Raw genomic sequence first — 26,597 nt, 5'->3', positions numbered from 1 at the left:
GATGATTTCCAAATGTTAGAAAAATGAGCATTTGAAGAGGGGATTGGGCTTGTTCTGCTGGACACTCAAGGACAGGAACAAATGTTCAAAATGTAATAGCCAAAAATAGAGATTTCAGAAAAAGGCAAAAAGAACACTCTAATAGAGCAGTGGTTCTCAGTGTTCCTAATGCTGTGACCCTTATTCCAGTTCCTCATGTCATGGTGACCCTAACCATAAAATTATTTTCATTGCTACTTCATAATTATATTTTTGCTACTGTCATGAACCATAATATAAATATATTTGGAGATGGAGATTGGCCAGAGGAGCCCCACGGAATGAGAATCACTGGACTAGAACAATCCAAAAAGAAGATGGCAGTCTTCAAGAATAGATTAATGGCCAATTGTCAGAGATGTTGAATAAGGGACTCAGTCTGTGGATGTCTGCATGTAAAATCACTTGAAGAGGTATTTTATTATTCTATTCTACTTTATTGAGATAAGGGATCTTGCTATGTTGCACAGACGACTTTCAAACTTTTGGGCTTAACTGTACCTGTTACCTCCCAAATCTTGAACCTGAGCCTCCCAAATCCTGGGACTACAGTTACAATCCAACCCAACCTGCAGTGTGATCTGTGTTGTCGCTGTTGTACATTTTTTGCTGTCATTTCTTGTTTTCTGAGTGAAGGCCTCACTGTATAAACAAGGCTCATATTGAGCTTGTGCTTTTACAGACGTCATCTCCAAAGTGCCAGGCTTATAGCCATGCATCACCACAACAGGGATGGAGGCTATTTTAAAATCCAGACTGCTAGGTCTTCCCCACGCAAGATGCTGGTTTCAAATACAGACTACTGGGTCTTATGTCCCCACTCAAGATGCCGGTTCCTAAGTAAAGACCTCTGTAGTGATTCCAAGCAATTCTATTTAGTTGCAGGCTGAACAGGAAGAACCCTGGAAAACGACAAATGGGGGGATGAAACTACAGGTGAATAATACCCGAAGACCTCAAATTTTTTCTTATTTTGACCTACGTTTTTGTCCTTTGAGGCAGATAACCCCCTTCCTTTTTCATTGCCTTTTAACTGGATAGCTCTGGCTTAAGCAGGACTGCTGTGTTAATGTCTATATGGACCATACCGGGAGCCCCATGGTTCAAAATTCCTCTCCTGAAAGACTGTGGATAGTCAGGTCTAAACACAGGTTAACAGTGAAGACTGTCAGTCAGTATGACATAGGTAATAGCTTGGGCGACTATCCCCAGATACTAGTCGGTAAGGGGAAACAGAAGCCATCAAGTCTAGAATGAAAAGTACACAAAAAAACAAATTCATAAAAAGAAAGAAAATGAGACCGAATAAGTCAAATACTCAGAAACTTATAAATCAAAGCCTGAATGTGAAGGTTGCTCTTTCCCCATATAACGTGTTGGAGCTCACGGGATCTGAGTTTATGCAGCGGTATATGTAATTTTGTTATTACATTTGTACTTGTGGTAGGGGTTGGGTGCATGTCCTATGACAGGTGAGTGGAGCTTGTTGAACAACTTGAAGGAGTCAGTTTTCTCCTTCCATCATACGAATCCCAAGGATTCACTTCAAGTCACTAGCCTGTCATTCCTGTAATAGTGTTTTTACAGATGCTGAAGGAAATCCCAAGCTTCAAAATTCCCCAGTCTAGAGACCAGTAAGTGATAAACAGAGCTGGACTCCACATGTGGTAGCTCAAGTATTAAAACATGGTTTGAATCTCTGGGCAAGCGAAATGTCTTTTAAAATGAAAAAGGACACAATGAGGGATTACACCAGCAGCTTTGAATTCTTAATCATTGCCCGAAGCTCTCTCTTATTATTGCATCACCCTTCCCTTTCCTCGTTCTTTTGTGTACCTTTTCTGTTGAGACAGTTCTACAAGGAGCTCCATGGCTCTAAGTTCGAAACTCAGACAGTGGTATTTGTGTAGGCGTGAGCCAGAGCACTTGGAAGAGCTCAAAATCCAGAGGAAGTCAGTGACCTCAGGAATATGAATAGAACTTAAAAGCAGTACAGAAGGGAAAGTTGGAATCAAAGCCCAGAATCCCCTGCCCTTTAGCCAAAAGCACTGTCTTAATATACCACTTCCTATCCTTTATTCCCCTTTACCTATTTGTGGGAAAGCCTACACACACACACACACACACACACACACACACACACACACACACACACACAAACACAAACAATTTTTATATGACCCTATTTAAGTCTGAAGCCTCCTGTGAGTGAGTGGATTTGACCGACCAGTAAGAGGACTATGAGCTGAAGCTGCCTTTACTAAGGAGGGTTACTGTAATACATCTTTCTAAAAACAGTAATATGATCAATAGCAGGATTTCGGGCCTTAAATGAATCAATGAACTCTCTCTAGTTTTTTTTTTTTTAACTGTCTCTCAATTTTATTGGTTCTACACTGCCATAGCCATTTAAATGTACTAAGGGTATCGGTTAAATAGAAGTATAACTGTTGTCATCAAAGTCTCCTACCCACAGAGTGGTCATGAAGTGTATTCAATATAGGCAACAGGGTGGAAGTAGACTTCCAGTTCTTGAGCAGAAGAGACATGCCCTCCTGCCCAGGGGCTAGGTAGCATAGCCTTTCTTCACAGCAGTAGTTATATAGGCAGTTGATAAATTTTATAATCTGTGTAGTCTTTATGGATTAAAATGAGTGTAGAAATCATTTAAAACCTCTACAAGGTTAAGCCACAACTCTTAACAAGTTACATAGAGTGTTCATCCACAAATCATTTGTACCTCTGACAAAAATTTAAGAAAGAGCCTGCTCCCTCTTCATAGCTTTCTTTTGGGTATCATCATTCCCTGAAGAAAAAACTGTGAGTACATAAAAGAGCCTTCTACTATTGCTGGAGAGTAATTTTCTCTCTTTCATAGAGACCTGCTCAGTTTTTGTAGGGCTGGTCCAGTTTTTTTCCACATTTTGTTCCACTGGGATTCTTATTGTTACCATGGATACCTCTTTCTGCCCTTGGCACTTTGGGGATGCTGCAGAACATCCATTATATCAAGACCCCCCACCTTGAGTCACTTTGTACTGGCTTTTCTTCCCAAGAAATTTCTGGGCCTGCACTTCTGCCAACATAAAGATTAAGGAGAACTAGTTAAAACATTAATTCTTTGATTCCCTTCCAAATCTTTACCTATACAGTGTAGCTTGAAGTCTACTTTAAGTAATCCATCTATCATAAAATTCACAACAAACAAAAGAAATTAATGGAAATTATTCATACTGGAGACATATTCTTCCCTGGATAACAGAAATCTCTTAATGCATTTTGCTGTTTAGAGATCATTAACTACTTCTCAGAGAAAGCTAGACAGAGAATTTCTGAAATAAGCATAGAATAGCTCATGCAGTGGTTGGGAAAGAAAATTTGATATTCAAAAAAAGAATCTGCTGTATGACAACTTTTCTAAGATTTATCTGTTATAAGGCATACTCTTATCTAAGCAAAGCAGTACAAACCAGGGAAAGAAGAATTCAAAGATGTTTAGATCATACTTACGTTGAGTCAGTGACATGGTTGTGTTATTCCGGTAGTCTAATAGTTAATCCTGGATGCTCCTTTTTACACACAGGTCATGTTTTCAATATTTTTGAATCCATGCCTTACTATATATGCAGCAGGAACCATCATGGTGCTAAGGCTGAAACAATGAGAAACTTCACAATTCTGCACTCCTTGATTTTGTTGAAATTTGTAACCTTAATGGGCATTACTAATGGCCTGCTTTGCATATCTGTTTGATTGTACCATCTTAGGGATTCATTTAAACCTGGGGAGGACAGCATGACTCCTACCTGCCTCTCATTAATAACATACTTTTCAGCAACCAGATAATGAATGGGTTGGATATAAATCAGTAGAAATGCAGATTGCCATTAGGTAGAAAAAGGGGGAGCAATCTCCAAATAATTTTGAGACTGAAAAGGGGAAAAGCTACACAACATAGAGAGAGATGACTACATAGGAAGGCATGCAATTAAATATTCTGCTGCTTTCACATGGCAGACAGTGAAAGAAAAGTTCTCCTAGTAGAAATGAACTTTCACAAATGGCTTTGAATTTGGGGGATTAATGGAAACAAGTAGTTTAATCACGGGGAAGAAAACAGCCTGGTTCTTGATCACAAATTATCCTAATGGCTGAGACAGGGCTGTGTATGCAGTTCTTTTTTTTTTAATTTTTTATTGAGAAAAAGAAAAGGAAATTTTCCGCCTCCTCCCAGGCTCCCATTTACCTCCCCCTCCTCCCACCATTCTCCCCCTCCCTCTCCAGTCCAAAGAGCAGTCAGGGTTCCCTGCCCTGTGGAAAGTCCAAGGTCCTCCCCTCTCCGTCCATGTCTAGGAAGGTGAACATCCAAACTGGCTAGGCTCCCACAAAGCCAGAACATGAAGTAGGATCAAAACCCCATGCCATTGTCCTTGGCTTCTCATCAGCCCCCATTGTTCGCCATGTTAAGAGAGTCCGGTTTTATTCCATGCTTTTTCAGTCACAGTCCAGCTGGCCTTGGTGAGCTCCCAATAAATCAGCCCTACTCTCTCAGTGGGTGGGTGCACCCCTCGTGGTCCTGACTTCCTTGCTCATGTTCTCCCTCCTTCTGCTCCTCATTGGGACCTTGGGAGCTCAGTCCAGTGCTCCAGTGTGGATCTCTGTGACTAGACTTTAAAATGCTAATTAACCCAATTAAAAAATGGGGCACTGAACTGAACAGAGAATTCTCAACAGAAGAACTTCAAATGGCCAAAAGACACTTATGGTCATGCTCAACCTCCTTAGCAATTAGGGAAATGCAAATCAAAACAACTTTGAGATATCATCTTACACCTGTCAGAATGGTTAAAATCAAAAACACCAATGATAGCCTTTGCTGGAGAGGTTGTGGAGTAAGGGGCACACTCATCCATTGCTGGTGGGAATGCAAACTTGTGCAACCACTTTGGAAAGCAGTGTGGCGGTATCTCAGGAAATTCGGGATCAACCTACCCCTGGACCCAGCAATACCACTCTTGGGAATATACCCAAGAGATGCCCTATCATATGACAAGGGCATTTGTTCAATTATGTTCATAGCAGTATTATTTGTAATAGCCAGAACCTGGAAACAACCTAGATGTCCTTCAATGGAAGAATGGATGAAGAAAGTGTGGAATATATAGACAGTAGAGTACTATGCTGCGGTAAAAAACTGTGTATGCAGTTCTTAACTGTGTTGACTTTCATGTAGAGACACACTTGGTAGGGACAGGCAAGGAAGATAGTGATCAGTAATTCCAGCTGATAAAAGTCTGTAACTGGTTGATCGGAGTCAGCATAGAAGACAAGCAGAAGCATCTTAAAGGAGAAATACATAAAATGTATTATTGGCCTACTCCACTCCTCTACAATAACAACAGATAATAACACTCTTGCTCAGGATTTAGGGGGCATGCTTTTCAAGTTCCTGTATTTCTTCGGTGATAAGTTGCTGGCACAGAAATGAGGCTTTAAGGGAAATGCATTTCAAAGCAATGACTACCTATAAATTATCCCACAGGTCCCAAGTTTCTTAGGCACTAGCAAAAACATAAAATTTGGAAACCCAATCTTTGCTTTTAATTTCCTTTTATTTGTAAGTCCTGTAAAATTCATTATGGTTTCTTCCTACATTTTGACTACTGATCTTTACTGAAAAAAAAAAGATGATATCAGAGTCTACCTGAAATTCAAGTCAAATGAAGTAATAATGTGATAATAATGTGATCTTGTTAACTGTAAAAAGTTTTCGATTATGAACTCTTTTATTCTTTGAGAATTTCATACAGTACATTTTTATCATATGCTTTCCTATCCACCAACTCTTCGCAGATCCTTCTACCCACCAAACTTTGTATTCTTTCCTCTTAAAGAAAAGAAAAATTGCTGCTTAAAAACATGGAGTCCAATTTGTTAGCTAATGCTCATGAGCATGAGGCCTGCCCTGGAGTTGAGTTGATAAAGCCAGCATTACTCCATTAGAGAAAATTCATTTTCTCTCTTCCAGCAATTGTCAATTGCAAATAACTTCTTTGCTAGGGGAGGGACTATGGACCTACTTCCATTTTTTGTGCAAGAATTTTGTCAGGCTCGAGCTTGGGCAGGTCATAGTCTGTGAGTTCACATACGCACCTGCCATGTTGTGTCTGGAAGATGCTATTTTCTTGGAATCATCCACCACCTCTTGCTCTTCCCATCTTTCCCACATCTCTTCCACAAAGATTCAAGACCTTTGGAGGAGGGTATGACAAATCTCTCCCATTCAGGGCTAAGCAGTCTAAAGTCATCCGACTCTGATTTTATTTCTGCTCAACAGTAGCAGAGAAATGAGCAGAGCTGAAAGTAAAGCAATCTAATTTTCTAGTTGAGCCTGTAAACCAAAAGCAACTTGGCTTCGGCTCACTATTCTGTTTCCTGTTCTATTGTTGTTATTTGTTCCCTAAAGGGGTTTAAGTTACAAATCTACAATTTGGCAGCATTTGTTTTAGTTTGGGACTTTTGAAATGGCTTGCTCCAAGTATCTGGTGACTGTACGACAGAAACCAAGCCAAATGACTTTGACATTCAACTTGCCTGATTCCCAGGGAATTAGCACCATAGAAAATGTTAAGCCTATTTTCCCCTGGTGACTTGAGGCAAATGTATAGCAGTAACCTTAACACAAATGTAACCTAGGGCGCAAACAACGGGTAAAAGCCCCTGAAGCCACTGGGCAGTCACTTAAGATTTTAGAAGAAAGTATCTCTGAAGGTCTACCGCTTTTAATTTTGGTCATACACAACATCTCAACCCATCTAGCAGAGCAGATAAAGGAAAAAAATCTTGAAAAAATAATGGGGGATTTTTGAGCATTGCTTCTTGGCTGCTCATCCCCGTTATAATTGTTCCCTTGGGAAGGAGACTTGAAGAGACGCAGTCCAAACAACATAACAACTTCTAGAACCAGAGGAAGAGTACCAAGCTGGCTGGAAATTTAAATAGCTTTCCCAATTTTTTTCTAACAAGCATTTTCTTGTGTAATAATCTGTTTCTTTGAAGGAAAGTGTGGCTCTTGTTTAGATGTAATAAGAATATTCTTTGATAGCACACCTAGACATGGGAGGTCATTTATTTTCAATTTTCCACAAATAGGTTAAGTTGAAAAGAAAGTCTCAGCATGGGTGTGAGGAATTTTTGCTCATACAAATAACACAACTTTGCTTTCTCTGGAGAGGCTTTCCATAAACACAGGCTAGGTAAGCAAAAAATAAGTGGGAGGTCTGTTTCTCCATTTGATGCAACCATTGCCTCCGTCAAGAGCAAAAGGCAGGAGAATGTTATACAGTAGACAAATGGAGTCCTGTCTTCTTGCTGCAATTCTAAGGCTTTGCTCCTCTAACTACTGATTATAAATTAATTAAAAATGAGCTTAAAATTCTCTTCTTTAGCAGTACTAGCCACATTTCAAGTAGGACATGCATAGACAGAAACTAGCATAATGGATAACACAGCTCTAATGAGATCAGTTTCAGGACACTTCTGCTAATTCTTTGAGCTTCTTGAACAGAAGGACCACATCTTATATACCACCATTCCCTACTGTGTCTAGCACGGTGTCTGATGCAACTTAAATGGTGTTTTCTATGTTGTCGGGAGTTATGCTAAATTTGTTATTGGCAGTCTTTGATTTCATCATTTCAAATATACTATGAGATAGGTCCTATTATTATTCCCATTTTTCAGATGAGATACCAGAGGTTTAGTGAAATTAACTGATTTGTCTAATAGCTAATAGGTACCCAAGCCAACTCGGTGTAAGATCAAGACCAGTGTCCTACAAAGAAAAACACCACATAACTGCAAGTTTCACCATGGAAAGGTTGGCCCTTCCAGAGCACCAGTGACCAGGTAGTTGATCCACAGTACTCATACTGGTTAGGGCAGAATAATGGCAGCTTGGGATATGTCCATAAGCATGAGGTCTATGGGTGTAAATGAATATGCTGGTGTGTGTTTAGGGGTTAGATATCAGATTAAGTTGCTATTTTGTACTTATCTAAATAGATTAACAAAAAATTAGTGGTTTTATTTGTCATTTTTCATATGGAGACCACTGCTTTGACCCCATTGACGAACCTTAGTGAAACATAATCATTCTGTGAAGTCACCCTCACTTGCTTCATTTACCAGAAGGTTCTATGGGCTTCCATGCAGCATATTTGTGCCAGGACATGCAAATGCCAGCAAATCAATTTTGCTGCAGCTTTCACAGTCAGTGCATTTGCCAGACAAAACCCCAGCCAGCCACTTTTTTCTTAAAATCAGCATAGCGCCTTTAGAAATACTTACTGGAACACTTCTAACAGAAAGGAAGAAAAGACTTAAATCTAAAGCCAACTATTCAAAGTGGTGAGCCCCAGGAAAGGGTGAAATGTGAATATATTGAGCAGTTAATGACCCCATTTGACCTTCTGAGATAGTTTTTACCAAGTATCTGGTCAATGAGATCTGATTCAATCTGTGCCTCAGTGGCACTGGCAACACAAAATCTGTCACCATCTGTACACGTGCCATCATGTACCCCAATGTTGTCTGCCTTTCGTTCCTGCATTAGTTACTTTTCTTGTTCCTGCAACAAAATACATTACCAAAGAAACTTAAGGATTTATTTTTGACCAACAGTATCAGGAGATACAGTCCATCCTGGCAGTGAAGACATGGGAACAGGAACACGAGTGTATAAAATTTATTAAAGATTTATAATATACTAAGCCCTTTGGTAGAAGTTTTTATTAATTATTTTATTTACTATCCTATCCCTTTTTCAAAGATAGCTATTAGAGTCTTAAAGAAATTTAAGTAACTTGCCTAAGTCAAGAAGAAGGCATTATCTCTAACAGTAGGATATAGAGTCTTGTGAGAAACTAGCAGGTTTAACTTAATTTGTGCCTTTTAACTCAGGTATGTGGCTTCCAAAAATGAACCAGTGGAGACGATTAAGGCCACAGAAAATCGCACCAAAACAGTAGGTCTATTGAATGTACACTATCCATTGGAGCCTATGGTGATTGTCAGGAAAGGCAATGATTTCTCCTCTACCTGAATCTCATCAGTAGCAAATAATTCAAGAGTATAATCAGAATACATTTATGCATGTACAAAACTGCAAAATAACAAACCATCAATATAAGAGCAAACAAAAGGGAATAATAATTTTAAAATGAGTCAAAAAAATTCTATTTCAACCAGTTCACTGATGTTTTGGGACCAATCTCATCATAGTAATTCCTCCACTAAGAGGCAGCTTGGTGTGGAGGGGGCACAAGGATGGAATGCAAATTCTTTCCGTTTCCATCTCTGCTACCTTAGAATTACCATTTTCCCTTTCTCAGCTATAGACGTAGAGAGAAGGTAGAGAATCTATACTTCCTTGTGAAACAATCTGAGTTTACATTTCAACTGTTCATTTATGTATTAAATTAACATTTACTGGTAGTACACTCTGTGACAGCCATTGTTCTAAGCGCTGAAAATGGATATTTTCCCATTATGTTGAGTGAAACAAATGAACAAGATAAGTGAATGTGGCTCCAGATTAACAACAACAGCAAATAATAGTATATTTTCATCTGGACTTAGTGCCATGAAAAAAGAAGTGGGTGAGCCAACAAAGTGTTAGTGGTGCCATTTCATCGCAGCTGAGTGCAGAAGACTTTTTCTGGATACCTAACTTAAGTGAAAAAACAGGCTACTTTCAGACAACTGGAATATGCTTAGTCTTACTTGGCAAAAGAAGCCAACAGTAAATTGAATCAGAATAGAAATCTAACTTTGTATGCCAGCAAGGGACACTAGAGAGGTCACTGGAAATTTCGCTGAAGCTACAGTTTGGAAAGGAGCCATCTAAAATAACATTCCTTAAGGTAGAAAAGAAGCTGCCGCGAACTGTAGAAGACAGTGTGAAAATGTTAGGCAAAGGCATTTGCAATGAGTTCTTGACAGTTGAGGGCAAAGCTCAGCGTCAGAGCTAAAAGTGAAGTCTAATTTCACTGAAGTTATCTAAGTGCCCAGCCCCCAAAATAACTCAGACAGGGTCACAATCCACCAATAGAAAAGCTAATAATAGAACCCAGGAAGCATTTCCTTCTCTTCTTCTCCCTGTTCTTACCAATACTCACGCACAAGGCGGTCATTGAAGGAAGCCAAAGGAAACTGAGAGACAGTGTTTGTCTGAATGTTTGAAGGAAGGACAATGGAATTGGGGTTTGAGGCATGCTTTAGAAATGAAATCACTTCCTTGGTCCAAATAAAAATAAAAACTATTTCCTATACTGGGTGGTGGTTGTGAGATTCAGTGGTTCCCAATGCACCTCATCAGAAGTACTGACTTCTTCAAAGCCCTATCAGATGTGCTCTTCTACATCTGCCTCAAATTGTCTTGTTCCTTTATGTAATGCAATACTAATTAATACTAGGGGTCTATAGCAGGGTTAGAGCGAGTAGCAGGATTACTCCTGATAGGAGCAGGCCAGGACTAATTTCAAAGTTATTACCCATTCCCAAAAGTTCCTAAAAGCCCCTTTAGAAGGTAAGTTGCTCTCTTTTATCAGAGGAGTATGGTCAGAGTTCCAGTAAAGCAGATGAGAAGTCCAGGGGAAAGGTCTGTCTGTAGCCTCCAATTTAGCAGACATGGGTAGTGTCTCAGCATCATTTATCATTGTGTGATCTTAGAGAAATTGTTCAATCAGCAGCAGATCTTTAAATTTCCATATCCTCTAAGGTGGCATGCTGCTTGGGACTTGCCTGAAAATTAGCATAGTTTTTTCCAAAGATTGTCTATTTGAAGTGACTTTATGGTAAATGGATAGAGACAAATAGATAGGCTAATGTCTTTTCAAGCATCTCTTGCCCATTGCCCTCTCCCCCTTGATTTCCTAATTCATAAAACCCGAGCTCATTGTTTCATTCCACCAATATTCATTGAGCCCTACTGGGTCCAGACTCTGTTCTTGGCTCTCAGGTTCCAACAATCAATGAACAATAGCTGCTGGAGCTACCTCCAAGGGATTCGGAGGTGTATAATTGAGATGATGACATATGTTAAATCACCTTGGCAGTCAAAAAAGTATAAGCCAATATAAAATTTAAAGATATCCAACTTTCTTCTGCTTCTAGCAGTGAGAAATCGAAGGACCCTCTGAGTAAAGAAAGGAGACACCTGCAAAGTTGTGTGGCAGGCAAAGTTCTTGCCACAAAATTCCAGAACTCAAGAACAATGGCAATGGGTTTCTGATCCTACTGCACGTACTGGCTTTGTGGGAGCCTAGGCAGTTTGGATGCTCACCTTACTAGACCTGGATGAAGGTGGGTGGTCCTTGGACTTCCCACAGGGCAGGGAACCCTGATTGCTCTTTGGGCTGACGAGGGAGGGGGACTTGTTTGGGGGAGGGGGAGGGAAATGGGAGGCAGTGGCAGGGAAGAGATAGAAATCTTTAATAAATAAATAAATTTTAAAAAAAGAGAGAAAGGGACAAAGAAAAAAATTCTCCCCTTCGTGTACTTAAACTTACTATTAGAATCCTTTTCTTTTTAGTTAGACCAAAATGGGGAACTGTTGCAAGATTTTTGATTACACTTTGTAAAGATATGTCACTGTGATTGGCTTAATAAAAAGTTAAATAGCCAAAAATAAACTACTATTAGAAATTTCCATTGTCTGAGTCACAACTAAGGAATGTCTGGAGCTTGGTGTAGTGGCAGACACCTATAACATGAGTACCCGGGAGAGTAAGACAGGATTGTAACAGACTAAGGGTGGAGGTCTACTACCTAGTGAGTTTCAGTCTAGACTACCCAGTAAGGTAAAACTATAGGAAAAACAGAAATACAGTAAAAAAGATTCTGTGGGGGTGAGACTTCTCACTATGCTACAGAACTTGATGAGAGTCCTACACTATTCATACCTGATTGTACCTCTTTGTGTCTCCTACCTGCCCACCTCACTAGGACATACATGAACAATAGTCTCTTCTAACCCCATTGGACCTTAAGAAAGACAAAGGGGATGGGGCAGGGGGAGGAGCAGAACTCTCCAAAGCAACTGCACCGTCAGCTTTCTTTCCCCTAGCACCTTGACATGTAAAGGTCGCCGATCTATATCCCAGTATTTGATCTCAAGGTAGCATTTGCTTGTAAATATTCGGAAGGACACACATAATACATAGATTCAGGAAGTGCTGAGTTCAGGCATGGTGAAGCCCAAAGATACCTTTTTGACTTTGTAACAGCTGTCAATAGCACATGAACTCTTATTAAAAGAAGAAATTTCACACGGGCTAAGCAACACAGAAAGAAACTCATATTATAGTTTACAATTACGGTCTCTTAATTAAAGGTTCAGTCTAGAGATGAAGCTGAGTAACCTGTCAAACAATATCATAAATTTAGAGGGAGGAAAATGAGTCCTTGGAACTCTTATCTTACTTCCCTTGCTTGCTATTCTATACATGATGAACTAGTCATAAATGGAACTGTTTAAAATGCCAAGAATTCCATATTATTTCTGGGGACATGAATCTCCCATTCAAATAAAAATGAATTCCTTAGAAAACACAGAAGCCCCTTTAATATCAGTGAACCCCTCCATGATGACCAAGGATGCTATTATAAAAAAAAGATATGGGTCTTTGAGGGAGTCTGACAATTATACTATGGGGAAGGTAGAAGCTGAGCCCTCCAAAGCCAAATCTAGTCCTTTTGTGGTATTTGAATATGAGGTTAGTCTTGCACAGAAAGCAATGTGGTTTGGTAACAACAATCACCAAATAAATAAATAATGCCTATTCTCCCTTCAGTAACACTGGGCATAATGTGCTCAAATCCAGGTTCCCTGACCTTATACTATGTTGTCAAACTATTCATTCATATGTGTTTGGGCCATAGAGAAGTTATAACCCCCAAACTACTCTCCTTAGAAACAACATAGTACTTTGTCCTCTGGTAGAAAGCTAATACAATAAAACAAAATTGCATATTTTTCTTCTGCTGACAGTGATGTATTGGTCTGTTTGATTCATTCAATTAATTCTAGATTATCCATGTGAGGAAAAAAGTCTATTGAAGGGAAAAATGTTTTCATATCCAGATCATGAGATGAGATAGTTCCTTTTATATTTATATATCAAACACATTTATATTTACATATCAAGCACATTTGTGGTCAAGTATGGTGGCACATTTTAGGAGCAGACTTTGAAAAAATTAAAAACACATCTGAAAGATTATGACCAGAAAAGGAAAATGAATTAGGATTCTTGTCAGGCAAATAACCAAAAAAGAGTCCTTATATGCATACCCTACAAAAGAAATAATAAGCAGGTAACTGTGATGGTAGACTTCAGACTATCCATTGTGTGGGAAAGAGAGCACAACAGAAAGACATTTCTTTCAATTTGACCTTCCCCATTACAGAGAAACCTACCTTGTAATAACTAAAGATACCGCATAAGCAGAGGCATTTGAACAGAGGGGGCTTCATTGGATGGGAGGTTGAGCAAGAAGGCTTTGAAGGTGTCTCTGAGCTCTGCTACTGTATTGTTTTACTGATTCCAAGTGGATGTTCTGTTAACCAAGTAGATCTTCCAGTTTAACACAGGGAAAAAGAAGAAAATCATACTAAATAGGTTTTCTCAGGAATAGGGTTCTGGTTCATTAATATTTTAATGTATAAGCTTCAAACATAAATTTTAAAAGGGAAATAGGTTGGTGAGATGGCTCAGTGAATAAAGGCATGTTCTACCAAGCCTGATGACCTGAGTTTAATTTCCAAGATCCAAATGGTGTAAAGAGAATACCAAGTCCTGTACATTATCCTCTGACCTCCAAGGCATGCCATACAGGTGTGTGTGTGTGTGTGTGTGTGTGTGTGTGTGTGTGTGTGTGTGTTACTAAATAAATAAATGTAACTTTAAATTTTAAGGAAAAAATTGTCACACTACCTTTCTTCCTCCACCAACAAAAAACTAAAAATCAAAAGTCAAAGGTTAATAATTTTTGTTAATGGCAGATCACAGATGTTCTACAGGATTATACCTAAAAATCCAGTAATACTTAAACGTGATAGCATTTATTATAAAGTCATGATCCTGCAAATATGGGACTAAAGTAATTTATGATGCCATTGAAATATATCCTGCCACTAAAGCAAGTTTAGAATCTAAGAATGCTTTAACCTGTTGATTTCTAATAATCTTTTGAAGTAGGTATTTAAAACCCATACCATTTTACAGATGAGGAAACTGAGGTGTAGAGGCTAGAAAATTTATGCACCTAGCAAGAGGGATTCAAACCCAAGCAGTTGACTCCATTGCTTTTTTATATATATATATTCATTCTTTGGAGGTTATATTTCCCTTCTTCCTTTTCTGCTGTCCAACCCTTCCTGTGTCATCCATCTTTTGCTCTCTTCCATAGTCTCCACGCTCCTACCATAGCACTGTAGGACCATGCTGTACTTCCTTGTGTCCACAGAGTAATTCTTATCACTGAAGCACCACTGGCTTGCAGTAACAGGGAACAAATGCCACCATTACAAAGATGCACGGGCAGACTGGTGACCTGAGTGGCAAGTGAGGCACTAATCTCTGGCTTCCCCATAACAGATTTGTGGGTCCCAGGATTCAAATTTTCACCTGAACACATGCCCACAAAATTTACATCTTTGACCTTCATGCTTTATTGCATGCAAATAGAAGCATGGCTGTGGAAGTCATTGATGCTAGAGCTCTAGCTGATCTGCTCTGGTGGATTAATTAACGTGTTCCTCATCCATCCATATATTTCTTCTCTGGATTTCCTTTGCTAATTACCTAGCCGTCTTATCTCTTGGCTTCACTACATAAGTGATTCTGTTTTTTCCCTTTTTCGACACAATATGGCACTCTATGGGATGAAGGAAATGAATCATGGCAGGTTGGGGGAAAAATGAACTTGTTATTACAGATCCAGCCATAATTTTTTAAATTAAAGTTCAGATGACTAAACTAATATTCAATCCCTTTTATGGCTTTTGGTATTTCAGCCAAAATAAAAGTCTCTAAAAGAGAAAATTCTAATATTTATTTTGTCTTCTTTTTTATCTGAATATGCCATACTGTCAGTAAAATACTAGCTAGTAAGATAAATGCCTTTGCTTAATTTTTCTCTCTTGTGAGCCATTTCTTCCTTTCCCTTCCACCTTTATTCAGAAACTAGTCATTAACCATGGCCCAGTCACTTCTGCCACTTACCTACTTGACTTTACTGTATCCATTAGTGCATGCTATGTGTATAACGCATACATTTCAATGTGCCCACTTCAAACATTGCCCACCATTTATTCTCCTAGAAATGCATCATTAACTAAAGGAATAAATACAATCTGTATCAGCAATCAAAGGACTCAACTATATGATGAAGTATATTAGCCTAAAACAGAACATGCTTGGAGCAGAATTCAAGGACTTGCCTTTGGCTTATAAATTTATCGATGTTAGTAATGGCTGCTTTGCTAATAATATAGGATACAAATTGTTCAACAACTCCCTCCTCCCTACCATACCTCATAATCATATCCAATTGTGCCAAAATGAAGAATAAAAGAAATCAATTTATATAAAAATCATGTCCATCATATTGCTATCTTTAATGACAACAAGGGAGAAAATTGTACATATAGTTTATTTACAGATTGGAGGGTTATATAACCATTAAAAAGTAGGTGTACTTATTCTGATAAAACCATAAGAATAAGTACAAGTTAGTAATAAAGAACAAATTATGATAGTGGTTAGCTTTGGGGAGAAGGGAGAGGTACATGACTATGGAAGATACATAGGTCAATTTTAAGTAACTACATGGCTTATTTTCTTAATTTTCTAGAAGACACATGAGTGTTCTTAAATGATATTTATATATTTATGTGTATCTTAACTATTTACTTTTTGTTAATTTAGGGTAGCAATAAGCACGGAAATTACTGTCGAAGTAAAGTCAGTGACCACATACTTCATTATAACACTTACAAAATTGCCTTGTCTATCAGATGGAGGCAATGTATATGAACATACATGTCTATGGGTCATATTTAAATCTTCAAAGACATTGCTTAGCACGTTGATAGGTTTAGCAAAAGATAAGACCCAATTAGCTTTAGAAAAACTTGAGCTCTAGAATTCCACAGTATTATAAAGCTAGTTGTGGTGGTCATTTTTAATTGTCTTAATAACTTTTCTGGTTTTTTTCAAGATAGAGTATCTCTGTGTAGCCTTCATTGTCCTAGAATTGGCTCTGTAGACTAACTCAGAGATCTGCCAGTCACTGCCTCCTGAGTGTTGGCATTAAAGACTGGCTTCATCTTGACATATTTTGAAATATGGTGAAATGGTGCTAACTGCCAATATGGCTAGCAAAATGAATAAGGCATAGACTTTGTCCTCAAGAAATCCTCAAATAACAAGAGGAAAGACAGACATGTAGCCAACTCCCCTTAATATGATCTAGCAAGTTCTGCAGCAAAGGACTAAGCAGAAGTCAAAGTCTATGGTAGCAGGAAAGATATTATTAGAAGTGATAGACAGCATTTGTTCTGGATCTTACAGAAATAATAAGGTAATTTGGGCAAAAGCAAAAACATAGTCAAAGGCATCAAATTGATTACAGTGAATAGTCTAGTGTGACTGGCAGCCATGATCATAAGTACCCTTGGCTATCAGACATAAGACTTACAGTTTTTTTCTATAGATTTTAAGAAAATTTTGGAGAATTACAAGAAAGGTTGTAATGAGATTGGGTTTGCGCATTGAAAGGATCCATTGAATAGATAAATTAAGCAAGGAGATCTGTGGGGAGACAATAGAATCAAGACCGAAACCAAAAGATGGAGAGCTTGCCATAAAAAAAGATTGCAATGATAATGAAAAGAAAAAAAGGACAGTCTTCACAATAGTTTTACATAGCAATAGTGAAGGAAACAGGGGAAAAGCAACCCAAACTGTCTACTTTAGGTGTTCAGTGGATGAGTGGTAGCAAGAGCCAGGCTTTCTAATAAAATGTTTTATAAGCAGTTATCTTTAGACTATCAGTTGGAAATGTCCATCAAAAGTCTTGTTTACTCTTCCCTCAAAGCAAATCTGGAACCTAACCTTAGCTCCACTTCCATTGATCCTATCTTAGTCTTGTACACCACCATGTGTACCCTGAATTCTTAGAATAGCCTTCAAAGTAATGGCCTTGCTTCTACTCTGACCCTCCTTCTAGCCTATTCTCTACACAGCAGAGAATTCTTTTAAAATTTGTAATTGAATGTCATCACATACACATACACACCTTCTCAAAATCTTCTAACAGTTTCTGATTTCAGGTAGAATAAATCCAAACCTTTTAATGATGATCTATAAGCTCTGATAAAATTATCTTCCTAAACTCATTTTCTATCAATCTTCCTTTTGTTCATTCAACAATGTCCACCCTGTTTTTTTCTTCTGTACTTTATGCAATCTGAATGTGTTTCTTGAGATTTTTAGTGACTCCATGAGGGTTTCTGTGGGTGTCTAATTGCCATAAACATGAGGTTTAATTTTCATTGAGACAGTTTAGAGAATTCCAGGATCTATCTGGACAAGACTGAGCAAGTCTCAAAAAATGCATTGTTAAAGGAATATGACAGAAGAAATAAAAAATATAAATGTTTATATTTCATGTATAAAGGTTTCTTACTAAAAGAAAAATTAAAAGATGCAATACAGGTGACCAAAGTTTAAAAAAGAAAAACTAAACAACTTATCAACAAGCTAAAATGGATACCAGGAAAACTCATAGGAGGACACTTGAAATCATGGCATGTGTTTGTGGGTTTTACCGTATTATCTCACCCCTGATGAAATGCCATCTGATAGTCTCTATCTAGGGTTTTCATTCCTAAGGATCTAGTTACCAATTCAATTGGAAGTTCTAGAGTAATTGTGGTCATTCTTCCTTTATATTCTCTACAGGGACACACATGGAGCTACAAACATATTAAATATTTGATACACATTCTGAACTCCATCTAAACTCAAATGAACTTTAACAGGATTAAATTGAAATGGAGAAGATAAAGACAAGAGTGACCTGGACTGATAGAAAAAAACTAACAGTTTTTGTGACACTTCCACTTGAATGGAAAGGACACTATTTGTCCTATTATATACTTCACAACCCCAATTGGTACTCAATAAATATTTGTTGCAAGGGTAGACACATGACTAAATACACTAATGCAACCTCAAACCCCATTATTCAAAAATAATGCTCCAACAACAGAAAGCTAACCGTTTATTTATTCTGTCCTGGCCATACTTCAGTGGTGCTGTCTTTATTTCTAAGCACTCCAATTTCAAGGAGACATCACAAATTCAAATAAGCCTATGGTTGAAAGAGCAAAGTTCTGAGAGTTTTGGAAGCAGTAACAGCCAATAGAAGTTAACCTACTGAGATTAGGAAGGGACATAAGAAAGCCCTTACAATATCTGAAGGATCGCCATATGGAACAGTACACAGAATTACTTTACATAGTTTTACAGGTGGTGTCAAGGAATGATGTTCTAGAAATAAAAAAAGATCATCTCAAAACAAAGGAGTGCTTTCTTATCATAAATGGCCTCCCATGCCATTCCAATTAACCCCTGGGGTAAATACAGGATAAACATATAAAGGATACCAAGGGGGGGATTTCTTTATCAAGAAGAAAATTCAAATGAGAAAATACCTTCCAAAACCAGATAGTAACCAATTAGTAGGGCCATGAAACCAAGTCAGCTGGCCAGGACTAGAATTTTTAAGTGAATTTGAAAATAGGAGAAAGCATCACAATTAGCTGGGATAAGCACAGTTTGGAGAAATCTATTTTAAAACAGTTTGACAGATGTCTGAAAGTGTGTGGACAGTCATAGTGTAGCATGGCTTTGATATTTTGAACTGCAAGAAAATTTGTTTGGGTCCTGGTTAAGAGAAGTTGCTGCTCTTCCAAGGAACCAGAGTTTGGTTCTCAGCACTCGTTTTAGGGTTTCTCTTGCTGTGAAGAGACACCATGACCATGGCAACTCTTAAAAAGGAAAATATCTTGGCTTCTCATCAGCCCTCATTGTTCGCCAGGGTTTTGATCCTACATAATGTGCTGGCTTTGTGGGAGCCTAGCCAGTTTGGATGTTCACTTTCCTAGATATGGACGGAGGGGGGAGGACCTAGGACTTACCACAGGGCAGGGAACCCCGACTGCTCTTTGGACTGGAGAGGGAGGGTGAGAGGAGTGGGGGGAGGGGGAGGGAAATGGGAGGCTGGGAGGAGGTGGAAACTTGTTTTTTTTTTCTCCTTCTCTCAATAAAAAAAAAGGAAAATATCTAATTGGGACTGGCTTACATTTTCAGAGGTTTAGTCCATTATCATCATGGTGGTGGAACATGGCAACATGCAGGCAGACAAGGTGCTGGAGAAGTAGCTGAGAGTCTTACATCTTGCAAGCAACAGGAAGTGAGCTGACTCACTGGGCATGACTTGAGCATATATGAAAACTGAAAGCCCACCTCCATAGTGACACATTTCCTCCAACAAGACCACACCTCCTCCAGCAAGGTCACACCTCCTATTAGTGTACTTCCCTTTGGGGGACATTTTCTTTCAAGCCACCACAGTACCCATGTCAGGAAGCTCACAACTGTCGGCAACTCCATCTCTAAGGGATCTGCTATCTAACCTCTTTTAGTCTTTGAGAGTGCCTTAATGTACACACACACACACACACACACACACACACAAGCATGTATGCACACATACACACATACACAAATAAAAATTTTAATTTTGAAAGCAATTACATTTGAAAACCACTACACTGTTGTCCCTTAGAGAGGAGCTGTCATATCTGTCCAGCCAAAGAATTCTTATCTTTTTGTTACAGAGATCCAAAATTGCTGTGTACGAGAAAATGTGGTCTTACATGAAATCAGCAGAACCATCTGTGTTTACCAAAACAACAGCTGATGGAGTAGCCCGAGTTCGGAAGTCCAAGGGCAAGTTCGCCTTCCTGCTGGAGTCAACCATGAATGAGTACATTGAGCAGAGAAAGCCGTGCGATACAATGAAAGTTGGTGGAAATCTGGATTCCAAAGGCTATGGTGTGGCAACCCCTAAAGGCTCAGCATTAAGGTGGGTGGAATAATATAACAATATCCGTGTTGTTATAGTATTCCACCTACCCTGATGCATTCTGTTGTCATTTTCTTTCTTGTGGATTTTGAGGTAACTTTTAAAGTTTAAAATCTACAATATTCCATGGAGTTAAATAAGACGGTAAATTATGGTTTCATCTATTTAATGCATCCATTTTTTTAATGTTCTCTCTCTGTGTTGTCCTCTCTGACTGTTTGTTGCTGTTTTAATTTTACAGTTCAACGGCTTTTTCAATTTAAATGGTAAAAGCCAAGTTATGGTGACGAATGTTAATTGCATGGATGTGGTGTTCTTGTTACTTTTTTTCTCAAAGACAATTTCCCCGTCCCGCACACTTCAGTTTTGAGCAAATGTTATCCTCCATGCCACCTTCCAATATTTAACCCTGTATTTGCTGTACAGACATTTTTATAGCTCCACGTTCTGTGAGATTTAGCCAATTTGTCCTCTTGTGCTCCTTTTTATACGTTAACTATTTCCTAAGCATTTGTGCATTTTCTTACAAGTTATGTTTTATCGTTTCAAGAAATGCTGTTAACCTGGCAGTATTAAAACTGAATGAGCAAGGCCTCTTGGACAAATTGAAAAACAAATGGTGGTACGACAAAGGAGAGTGCGGCAGCGGGGGCGGTGACTCCAAGGTCAGCCTCAATGTCACCACAACCGGGTACCCTTAGTGACGAGTAATCGGCAAGACTGTTATCTCATTACTGAGGAGAGAGCACAAGACGCACACAGAAAGTAGAATGACCAGGTTATTCCCCTGCCTGGCAGCCTTGGGAACCAGAAAGACTTCAGGGCACTGCCCGTATTTTTGATCTAACTTGGGTCCCTTCTTAAACTCCCAGACAGAGGCTTCCTGTCCACACCCTTCTCCTTCCCTCCCACGCCAAACTGGTTTCCATATGAAGGTCATTATAGGGTTTCAGGGCCCTAGACTTTCAAAAGCCCACGGGTGGCCTGTGAGACTCCCCATTTGCCTCAGTAGAGTTGTGTAAGAAGTCAGATTCTGCCACTGAGATGACAGGATATAATTTGTTTAGTTCTATTTTTTTCTGGGAAGTGATGATTGCTTGTAGAAGTTGCTTGAGTGTGTTGGGGTGACTTCCATTACCTGTATGAGTGATGAAATGTTCTTCTCTGTATGTAGTGACTGATTTAAGTAGGCCCCACTTAACTTGAAAAGCAAAGATAACGATAAATTTCAAGTTAAATGGGGTCTTTCTTTAATAGGTCATCACATACAGAGACTTTACAAAAGAGCTTTTATGCATTTAAACGTGTGCGTCGCCTATACTACTACTTGTGTGTGAATCCCTAATTTGGTTTTTCTTTAGCCATATTTTTGGTTCAGGTAGGTACTTGTTATCCAGATTGTCATCATGAGAAAACCCATCTTACTTGCTATTCCTTTGATTCCTAATATTCTTGGGGGTCATCACCCAAGCAACAGGAAATAGGTGCCCTCTCAGAAACCAACATACCAAGTCATGGAAAAACACTTCAGGTAAGTACAGGAGAGGACCTGAAAACAGAATCCTCTGTGATCCAAAGGGCTTGAGAATGATACTGAAACATGTGACATCAACTCTTGCACAACCAAGATACCATGGGCATCTTAAGGTGAAGAACAGTGTTTCCCAACCACAGAGCAACAGACAGGCAAGTCAAAACTTTGTTTTTCCTTCAGAGACAATGGCCGTAATTCTGCTCCACTCTTTCCCTCTCCATCCCTCTGGATCCTGGCAGAAAAGCTAGTTTGCCAGTCTGCAGTATTATAATACGGGTTTGGAAACACTGATCCAGAGCACTTTCAAAGAAACAAATTTTAAAACTGCTACTTCTGTTTATAATCTTACTGGGCATTGGCGAAGCCTTTATTGTAAAACCTTGATTAACAAGAATACACCGAACCAGTGACCTGAATTGTTGATCCCCATTCCAAACTTCACATTGATGAGAAACATTAATGATACCCAAAATGAGAAGACCTCAAGGAATTGAGTTTTTAAGTAGTTGCCACGTGATAACTGCGGCTAGATCACATTCAGTTCTTTCTCTCCATCTGGATTGACCCTCAAATGTCAGAGGCTACTTCTCTGAGGCATGAAAGTGGATACAAGCATTTTAAGGCAACATGTCAGTAGCCAAGGATGAAACAAAGTGAATATTCTTATTAACAGTCCCATCCATTCCTATGGATTCCAATTAATCAAGGTTTTACTTTGTGCCAAAAAGCAGCGACTTCCTCTCTCGCCAATGTAAACTGATGACACTGACAATTTAGCCAATCATTTGCTTCATTTGATTTTTACAATGGCGACCCTGATGCCCAAAGTATTTAGCACCTTCCTCCCAGCAGTTTTCTCGTGTTATTAGCAAGCCACCAAGAACCTAATTCTATTATTCAAGTGACTTACAGAATGAAAATGGAGCTGGATTGGATACGTTTTTCTCATGAACTCATCATTCAGAGGAGCCATGGACTGAATCAAAATGACTCTAAATAATCCACGCAGTGTAAGTGCTCACAAGTTTTATAATAACTAGGCTCTTGATGCTTTACACACACACACACACACACAAAGACAAAACAAAACAAAGCAAACCTGCACTATAAGTAAGTGGCTGACTTACATTTCATAAAATAATTTTGGTATCATGAAGACTCCAAAATGTTAAGCCAGTTTTTTTGCTAGTAAGTTTTATCTAGTAACTTTATTGCTAACTTACAATTCCAAGATTATCTAAACTTTGGCCTACAAATAGAAAATATTTTAGTAGATTCTAATTGTTTCAAACTTCTTTGTGCTACCTGCCAGACAACTTTCAAATGACTTTTTGTGGTCATCCCTTCAATTTACCTTTTGCAATGAGTCAACCCCACTCTCAACTATGGCTAATAATTTGATCAGTGCTACGTATCCAACAACTGCTTTATTCCGCCTATGAATTCCCAAGGAGCCTGCCTTTGTCATCTTCCGTGAGCACAAGAGGGAAAAAGAAACGAACTTGACTGACTCCGTTTCACCACTGCCTTGTGACATCCAACCCAAGTCCACGGAGAAGGTAGAAATGCATTGAAACCTCACTAACTTGAAGTGCTCTCATTAGTAATACGGAATGAACTAGACAAGGACCAATCTACAAATTAAATTTCTATTATTATGGCTACGGACAAGAGAGGTTTGCTAAGCAAATGAAGAGTTTAGACTCTGCTGTCAGTTGAATATTTCCTTGAGAGAACAAACCTTTTTTCCAATGTTGGGAGCACTCATCAGATATAATCATACTCATTAGAAATCTGTCTACTAAGGTAGTTCTCATGAGGCCCTCCAATAAAGCAATGTTTTATAGCCAGTCTGCATTGCAAAGCAGAACTAAAATAAGAAAATATCATGCCTCAGACTTATTTTGTAATTCAGGATTTGCTTCACTCACACAGACAATTGTTCCTCGATGATAGTCCATATCAAAGAAGTTTTAACCTATTCATAAAATGACTTGAGAATTACACTTGTTTATTGGCTCTTGTCCTCAGTTAACATGGCAAATGACCACTGAATGATCCATCATTTCTCAAGAAAATTGAGACACAGAAATGGCAATGACTTTGAGAAGGTCATATATCCAATGCCATCACACAACTCTTCTGCCTTTCAGGCTCATGTCTTCTAATAATATTGCAGAGAGCGAGTTATTGCATCTACCCCCCTCCCCCGAATGAACAATGTGACTCTGATTGCATGTTGTATATTTCTATAAAAATCAGGTTCATTCTCAATCACCTTTGTTACTAGGCAAATGGCATATTTAAGCCGTTCTAACCCTCAGTACTGATTACTAAAAATGACAATAATCACAAAGCCTGACATTTATAAGTGCTTCTACTATTTCAGAAACACTTTTACACCTATTATCTCTAAAACCAGGAAAGGGAGGAAATACCTGTGTTACTTATCTCTCTGTCTTGCTTCTACAACCTTTAAATTATGATAAATGGGCAATTATGTTAAATTGTTGACTTTCCCTCTCTAACATGAGACATCATGCATTCGGAGCATAGTCTAGAAAAGTTACTATGCTATGGAGAGAACAGCAACTTTTCATGCTGATAAAAATGAATACACTCTTAAACTAATGTAATAGATACTCTGTTTTCTTTCCTGAATATAAGGAATTAAGAACAAGATCATTAGCTGGAGCCGACCCTGAATCAGGACTATAGGCTAGGATCAAAACACTACTTGCCTTTCCCAATGTCTCAAGGCAGGGCTAGTAAATGCTAACATAGAACTAAAGACCGTGGTTTGAGAATCACAATCACCCTTTTGTGTCAGTGCTTTATTATAGCACATGTGAAAATGCAGTAATGACGAGGCTGGAGTTGTTTCAGCTATAAACTCAGCTTGTCAGAGCATTTGTGAGACAGCCAGTGCAAGCCTGTCATTGAAAAACACAGCAGATAAAGACTTTGCTTAGTCCCCATATAAGGGCATCAACCTTCTTCCACAGCTGTTTATCAATCAGCTCACAGTTCTTCTAGTCCCTCCACCCACCTAACTTCATGATGCCAGCTCAGCTTTCCTATCTACCTTTCCTTTAGTCAAACAAAAAATGTCAGTAAAGCAAGCTGTTTGTATCTGGAATGAAAAGATGTTATAAACTTTATCCCATTTCAGCATAGATTTTTATCAATGGATTTAAATACACTTTCAGTATCTATACTTTTGAAGATTAAAATCAGCACATATTATGTGCTTTTGAGAACAATGAAACCAAACGTTTAAATGGGACAATTCTGAACTCCTTGACTACAGTAAGAATTGTACCAAATGTAGGTACCTTCATTTGTAAGGCAGATAAGGAAATGAAAGACAAGAAGCTATGAAGGTAAGCCACCATTATTTAAATAAATAATGGGATGGCCCTTGTGGTGTAGAACATTATTAAAGAAACGCAGTTGAAATTGAAACATATAAGAACTAGGAGAAACTGACAAATGTATGTCACAGACATGAGAAAAATTTCATGGAATTGATTTTAATAGATTCAAAGGCTCCCTGAAATTAAAATTAATTGTATCTACTTTTATCTGTGTGCTTTTAAAGTACACTTAAAGTTTGTTCTCTTAAGAAATTCAACAGTTTGCTTCCTCTTTCCCATCTCTAGCAATCTTTTTTTTTAATTCCTTTACATTTGCTTAGCAAGTCTTCTATTCAGAGACAGTAAAGAAATGGCACATGGAGATAGCCTGTTTCTAAATTCCCTCAAAGCCATAGTTGGTGATAGCTAGATGGATGAGACTATGACGGTTTTCCCCACGTGTATAAATAAGATCGTCAGTTTTGTATGTATTTCTTCTCCTGTGTATGTCTACAGTTTTCCTCTCCTATGCCAACATCTCTTAATCGCTTCTCTTCCACACCCAGAACTCTTTGACAATCTTGGTCCTTAGGGAATGGATATGAATCTGCATCTGCCTTTATCTGCAACAAAATGGATCTTTTACTGGCAGGAGCCATTCCTAAAGGTTGACATTGTGGATTCCCAGGGTTAAGATGGATCCCAATGACACTTTATTGACACTGTTATGTGTATAGGCAAGAACCATTACAGAACGATGACACTTCCTGGGTCTTAGCAGAAGTTCCTGTGAATCCCCAAGACTGGTTTGGGATCAAGGAGTAGGGTGAGTATACTATACTCTTCATTGGTTTGCATGTTTCTGTGCTGGTACTGCCTCCTGGAAATATGAAGATCTTGACAGTTTCCTTTCATGCTAGTGACTAAATTTACTCCTTGAACTTATACATGTCTTCCTCCCAAGAGCAAATCCTCACTTTCTGTCAAATGACTGCTTCAAGCAAGGGACCTGTGGCCTTAAGAACTGAACCAGTCCACTACTGCCAAAACCAATGATTTTGCAAATGATGCTAAAAAATCAATTCTACCATTGGAAAAAAAATGTAACCCACAAAGAAAATACCATTTAATTATTTCATTCTTTGACTTAAAAACAATAGACTATGTGGCTTTAACATGGTTTCTATGATTAGGACTTGATTGATTGCATATATTGTTATCCTGATAACATGAATATGTTTCATATTGAGAAACAACCAAAATATCCAACATCAGAACTACAAAAAGAACAGCAGGAGTGAAAAGCAAGAAGGTAAGAATGATGTTACCCAGTTGTCAAGAGGAAGGACACTGTGACCAAGGCAAAGATTGAAATGATGCATTTCTTAGCCCCTTCTTTCCCCTGAAGATCAAATCATTGTGTTTCATTTCATTTGAAGAGGTTATAG

General features: G+C 38.6%; 1 protein-coding gene across 3 annotated transcripts in view; it reads left to right on the top strand.

Annotated features, from left to right (window-relative positions):
* Gria3 (glutamate ionotropic receptor AMPA type subunit 3) overlaps positions 1 to 26,597 on the top strand; it is a 286,862-nt gene that overhangs the window by 241,324 nt on the left and 18,941 nt on the right. For 2 of the 3 annotated variants that reach the window (XM_005358429.2, XM_026784914.1), the window contains exon 13: positions 20,012 to 20,259. In XM_005358429.2, the coding sequence (XP_005358486.1) occupies positions 20,012 to 20,259 (248 nt within the window). Of the gene's footprint in view, positions 1 to 20,011; positions 20,260 to 20,809; positions 20,925 to 26,597 lie in introns of all 3 variants that reach the window. The other variant, XM_005358430.3, reaches the window with a different exon arrangement.

This window comes from Microtus ochrogaster, chromosome X, assembly GCF_000317375.1.
Source record: "Microtus ochrogaster isolate Prairie Vole_2 chromosome X, MicOch1.0, whole genome shotgun sequence".
Lineage (NCBI taxonomy): Eukaryota > Metazoa > Chordata > Mammalia > Rodentia > Cricetidae > Microtus > Microtus ochrogaster.
The sequence above is the reverse complement of the archived record's forward strand: the minus strand, read 5'-3'. Positions and strand labels throughout refer to the sequence as shown.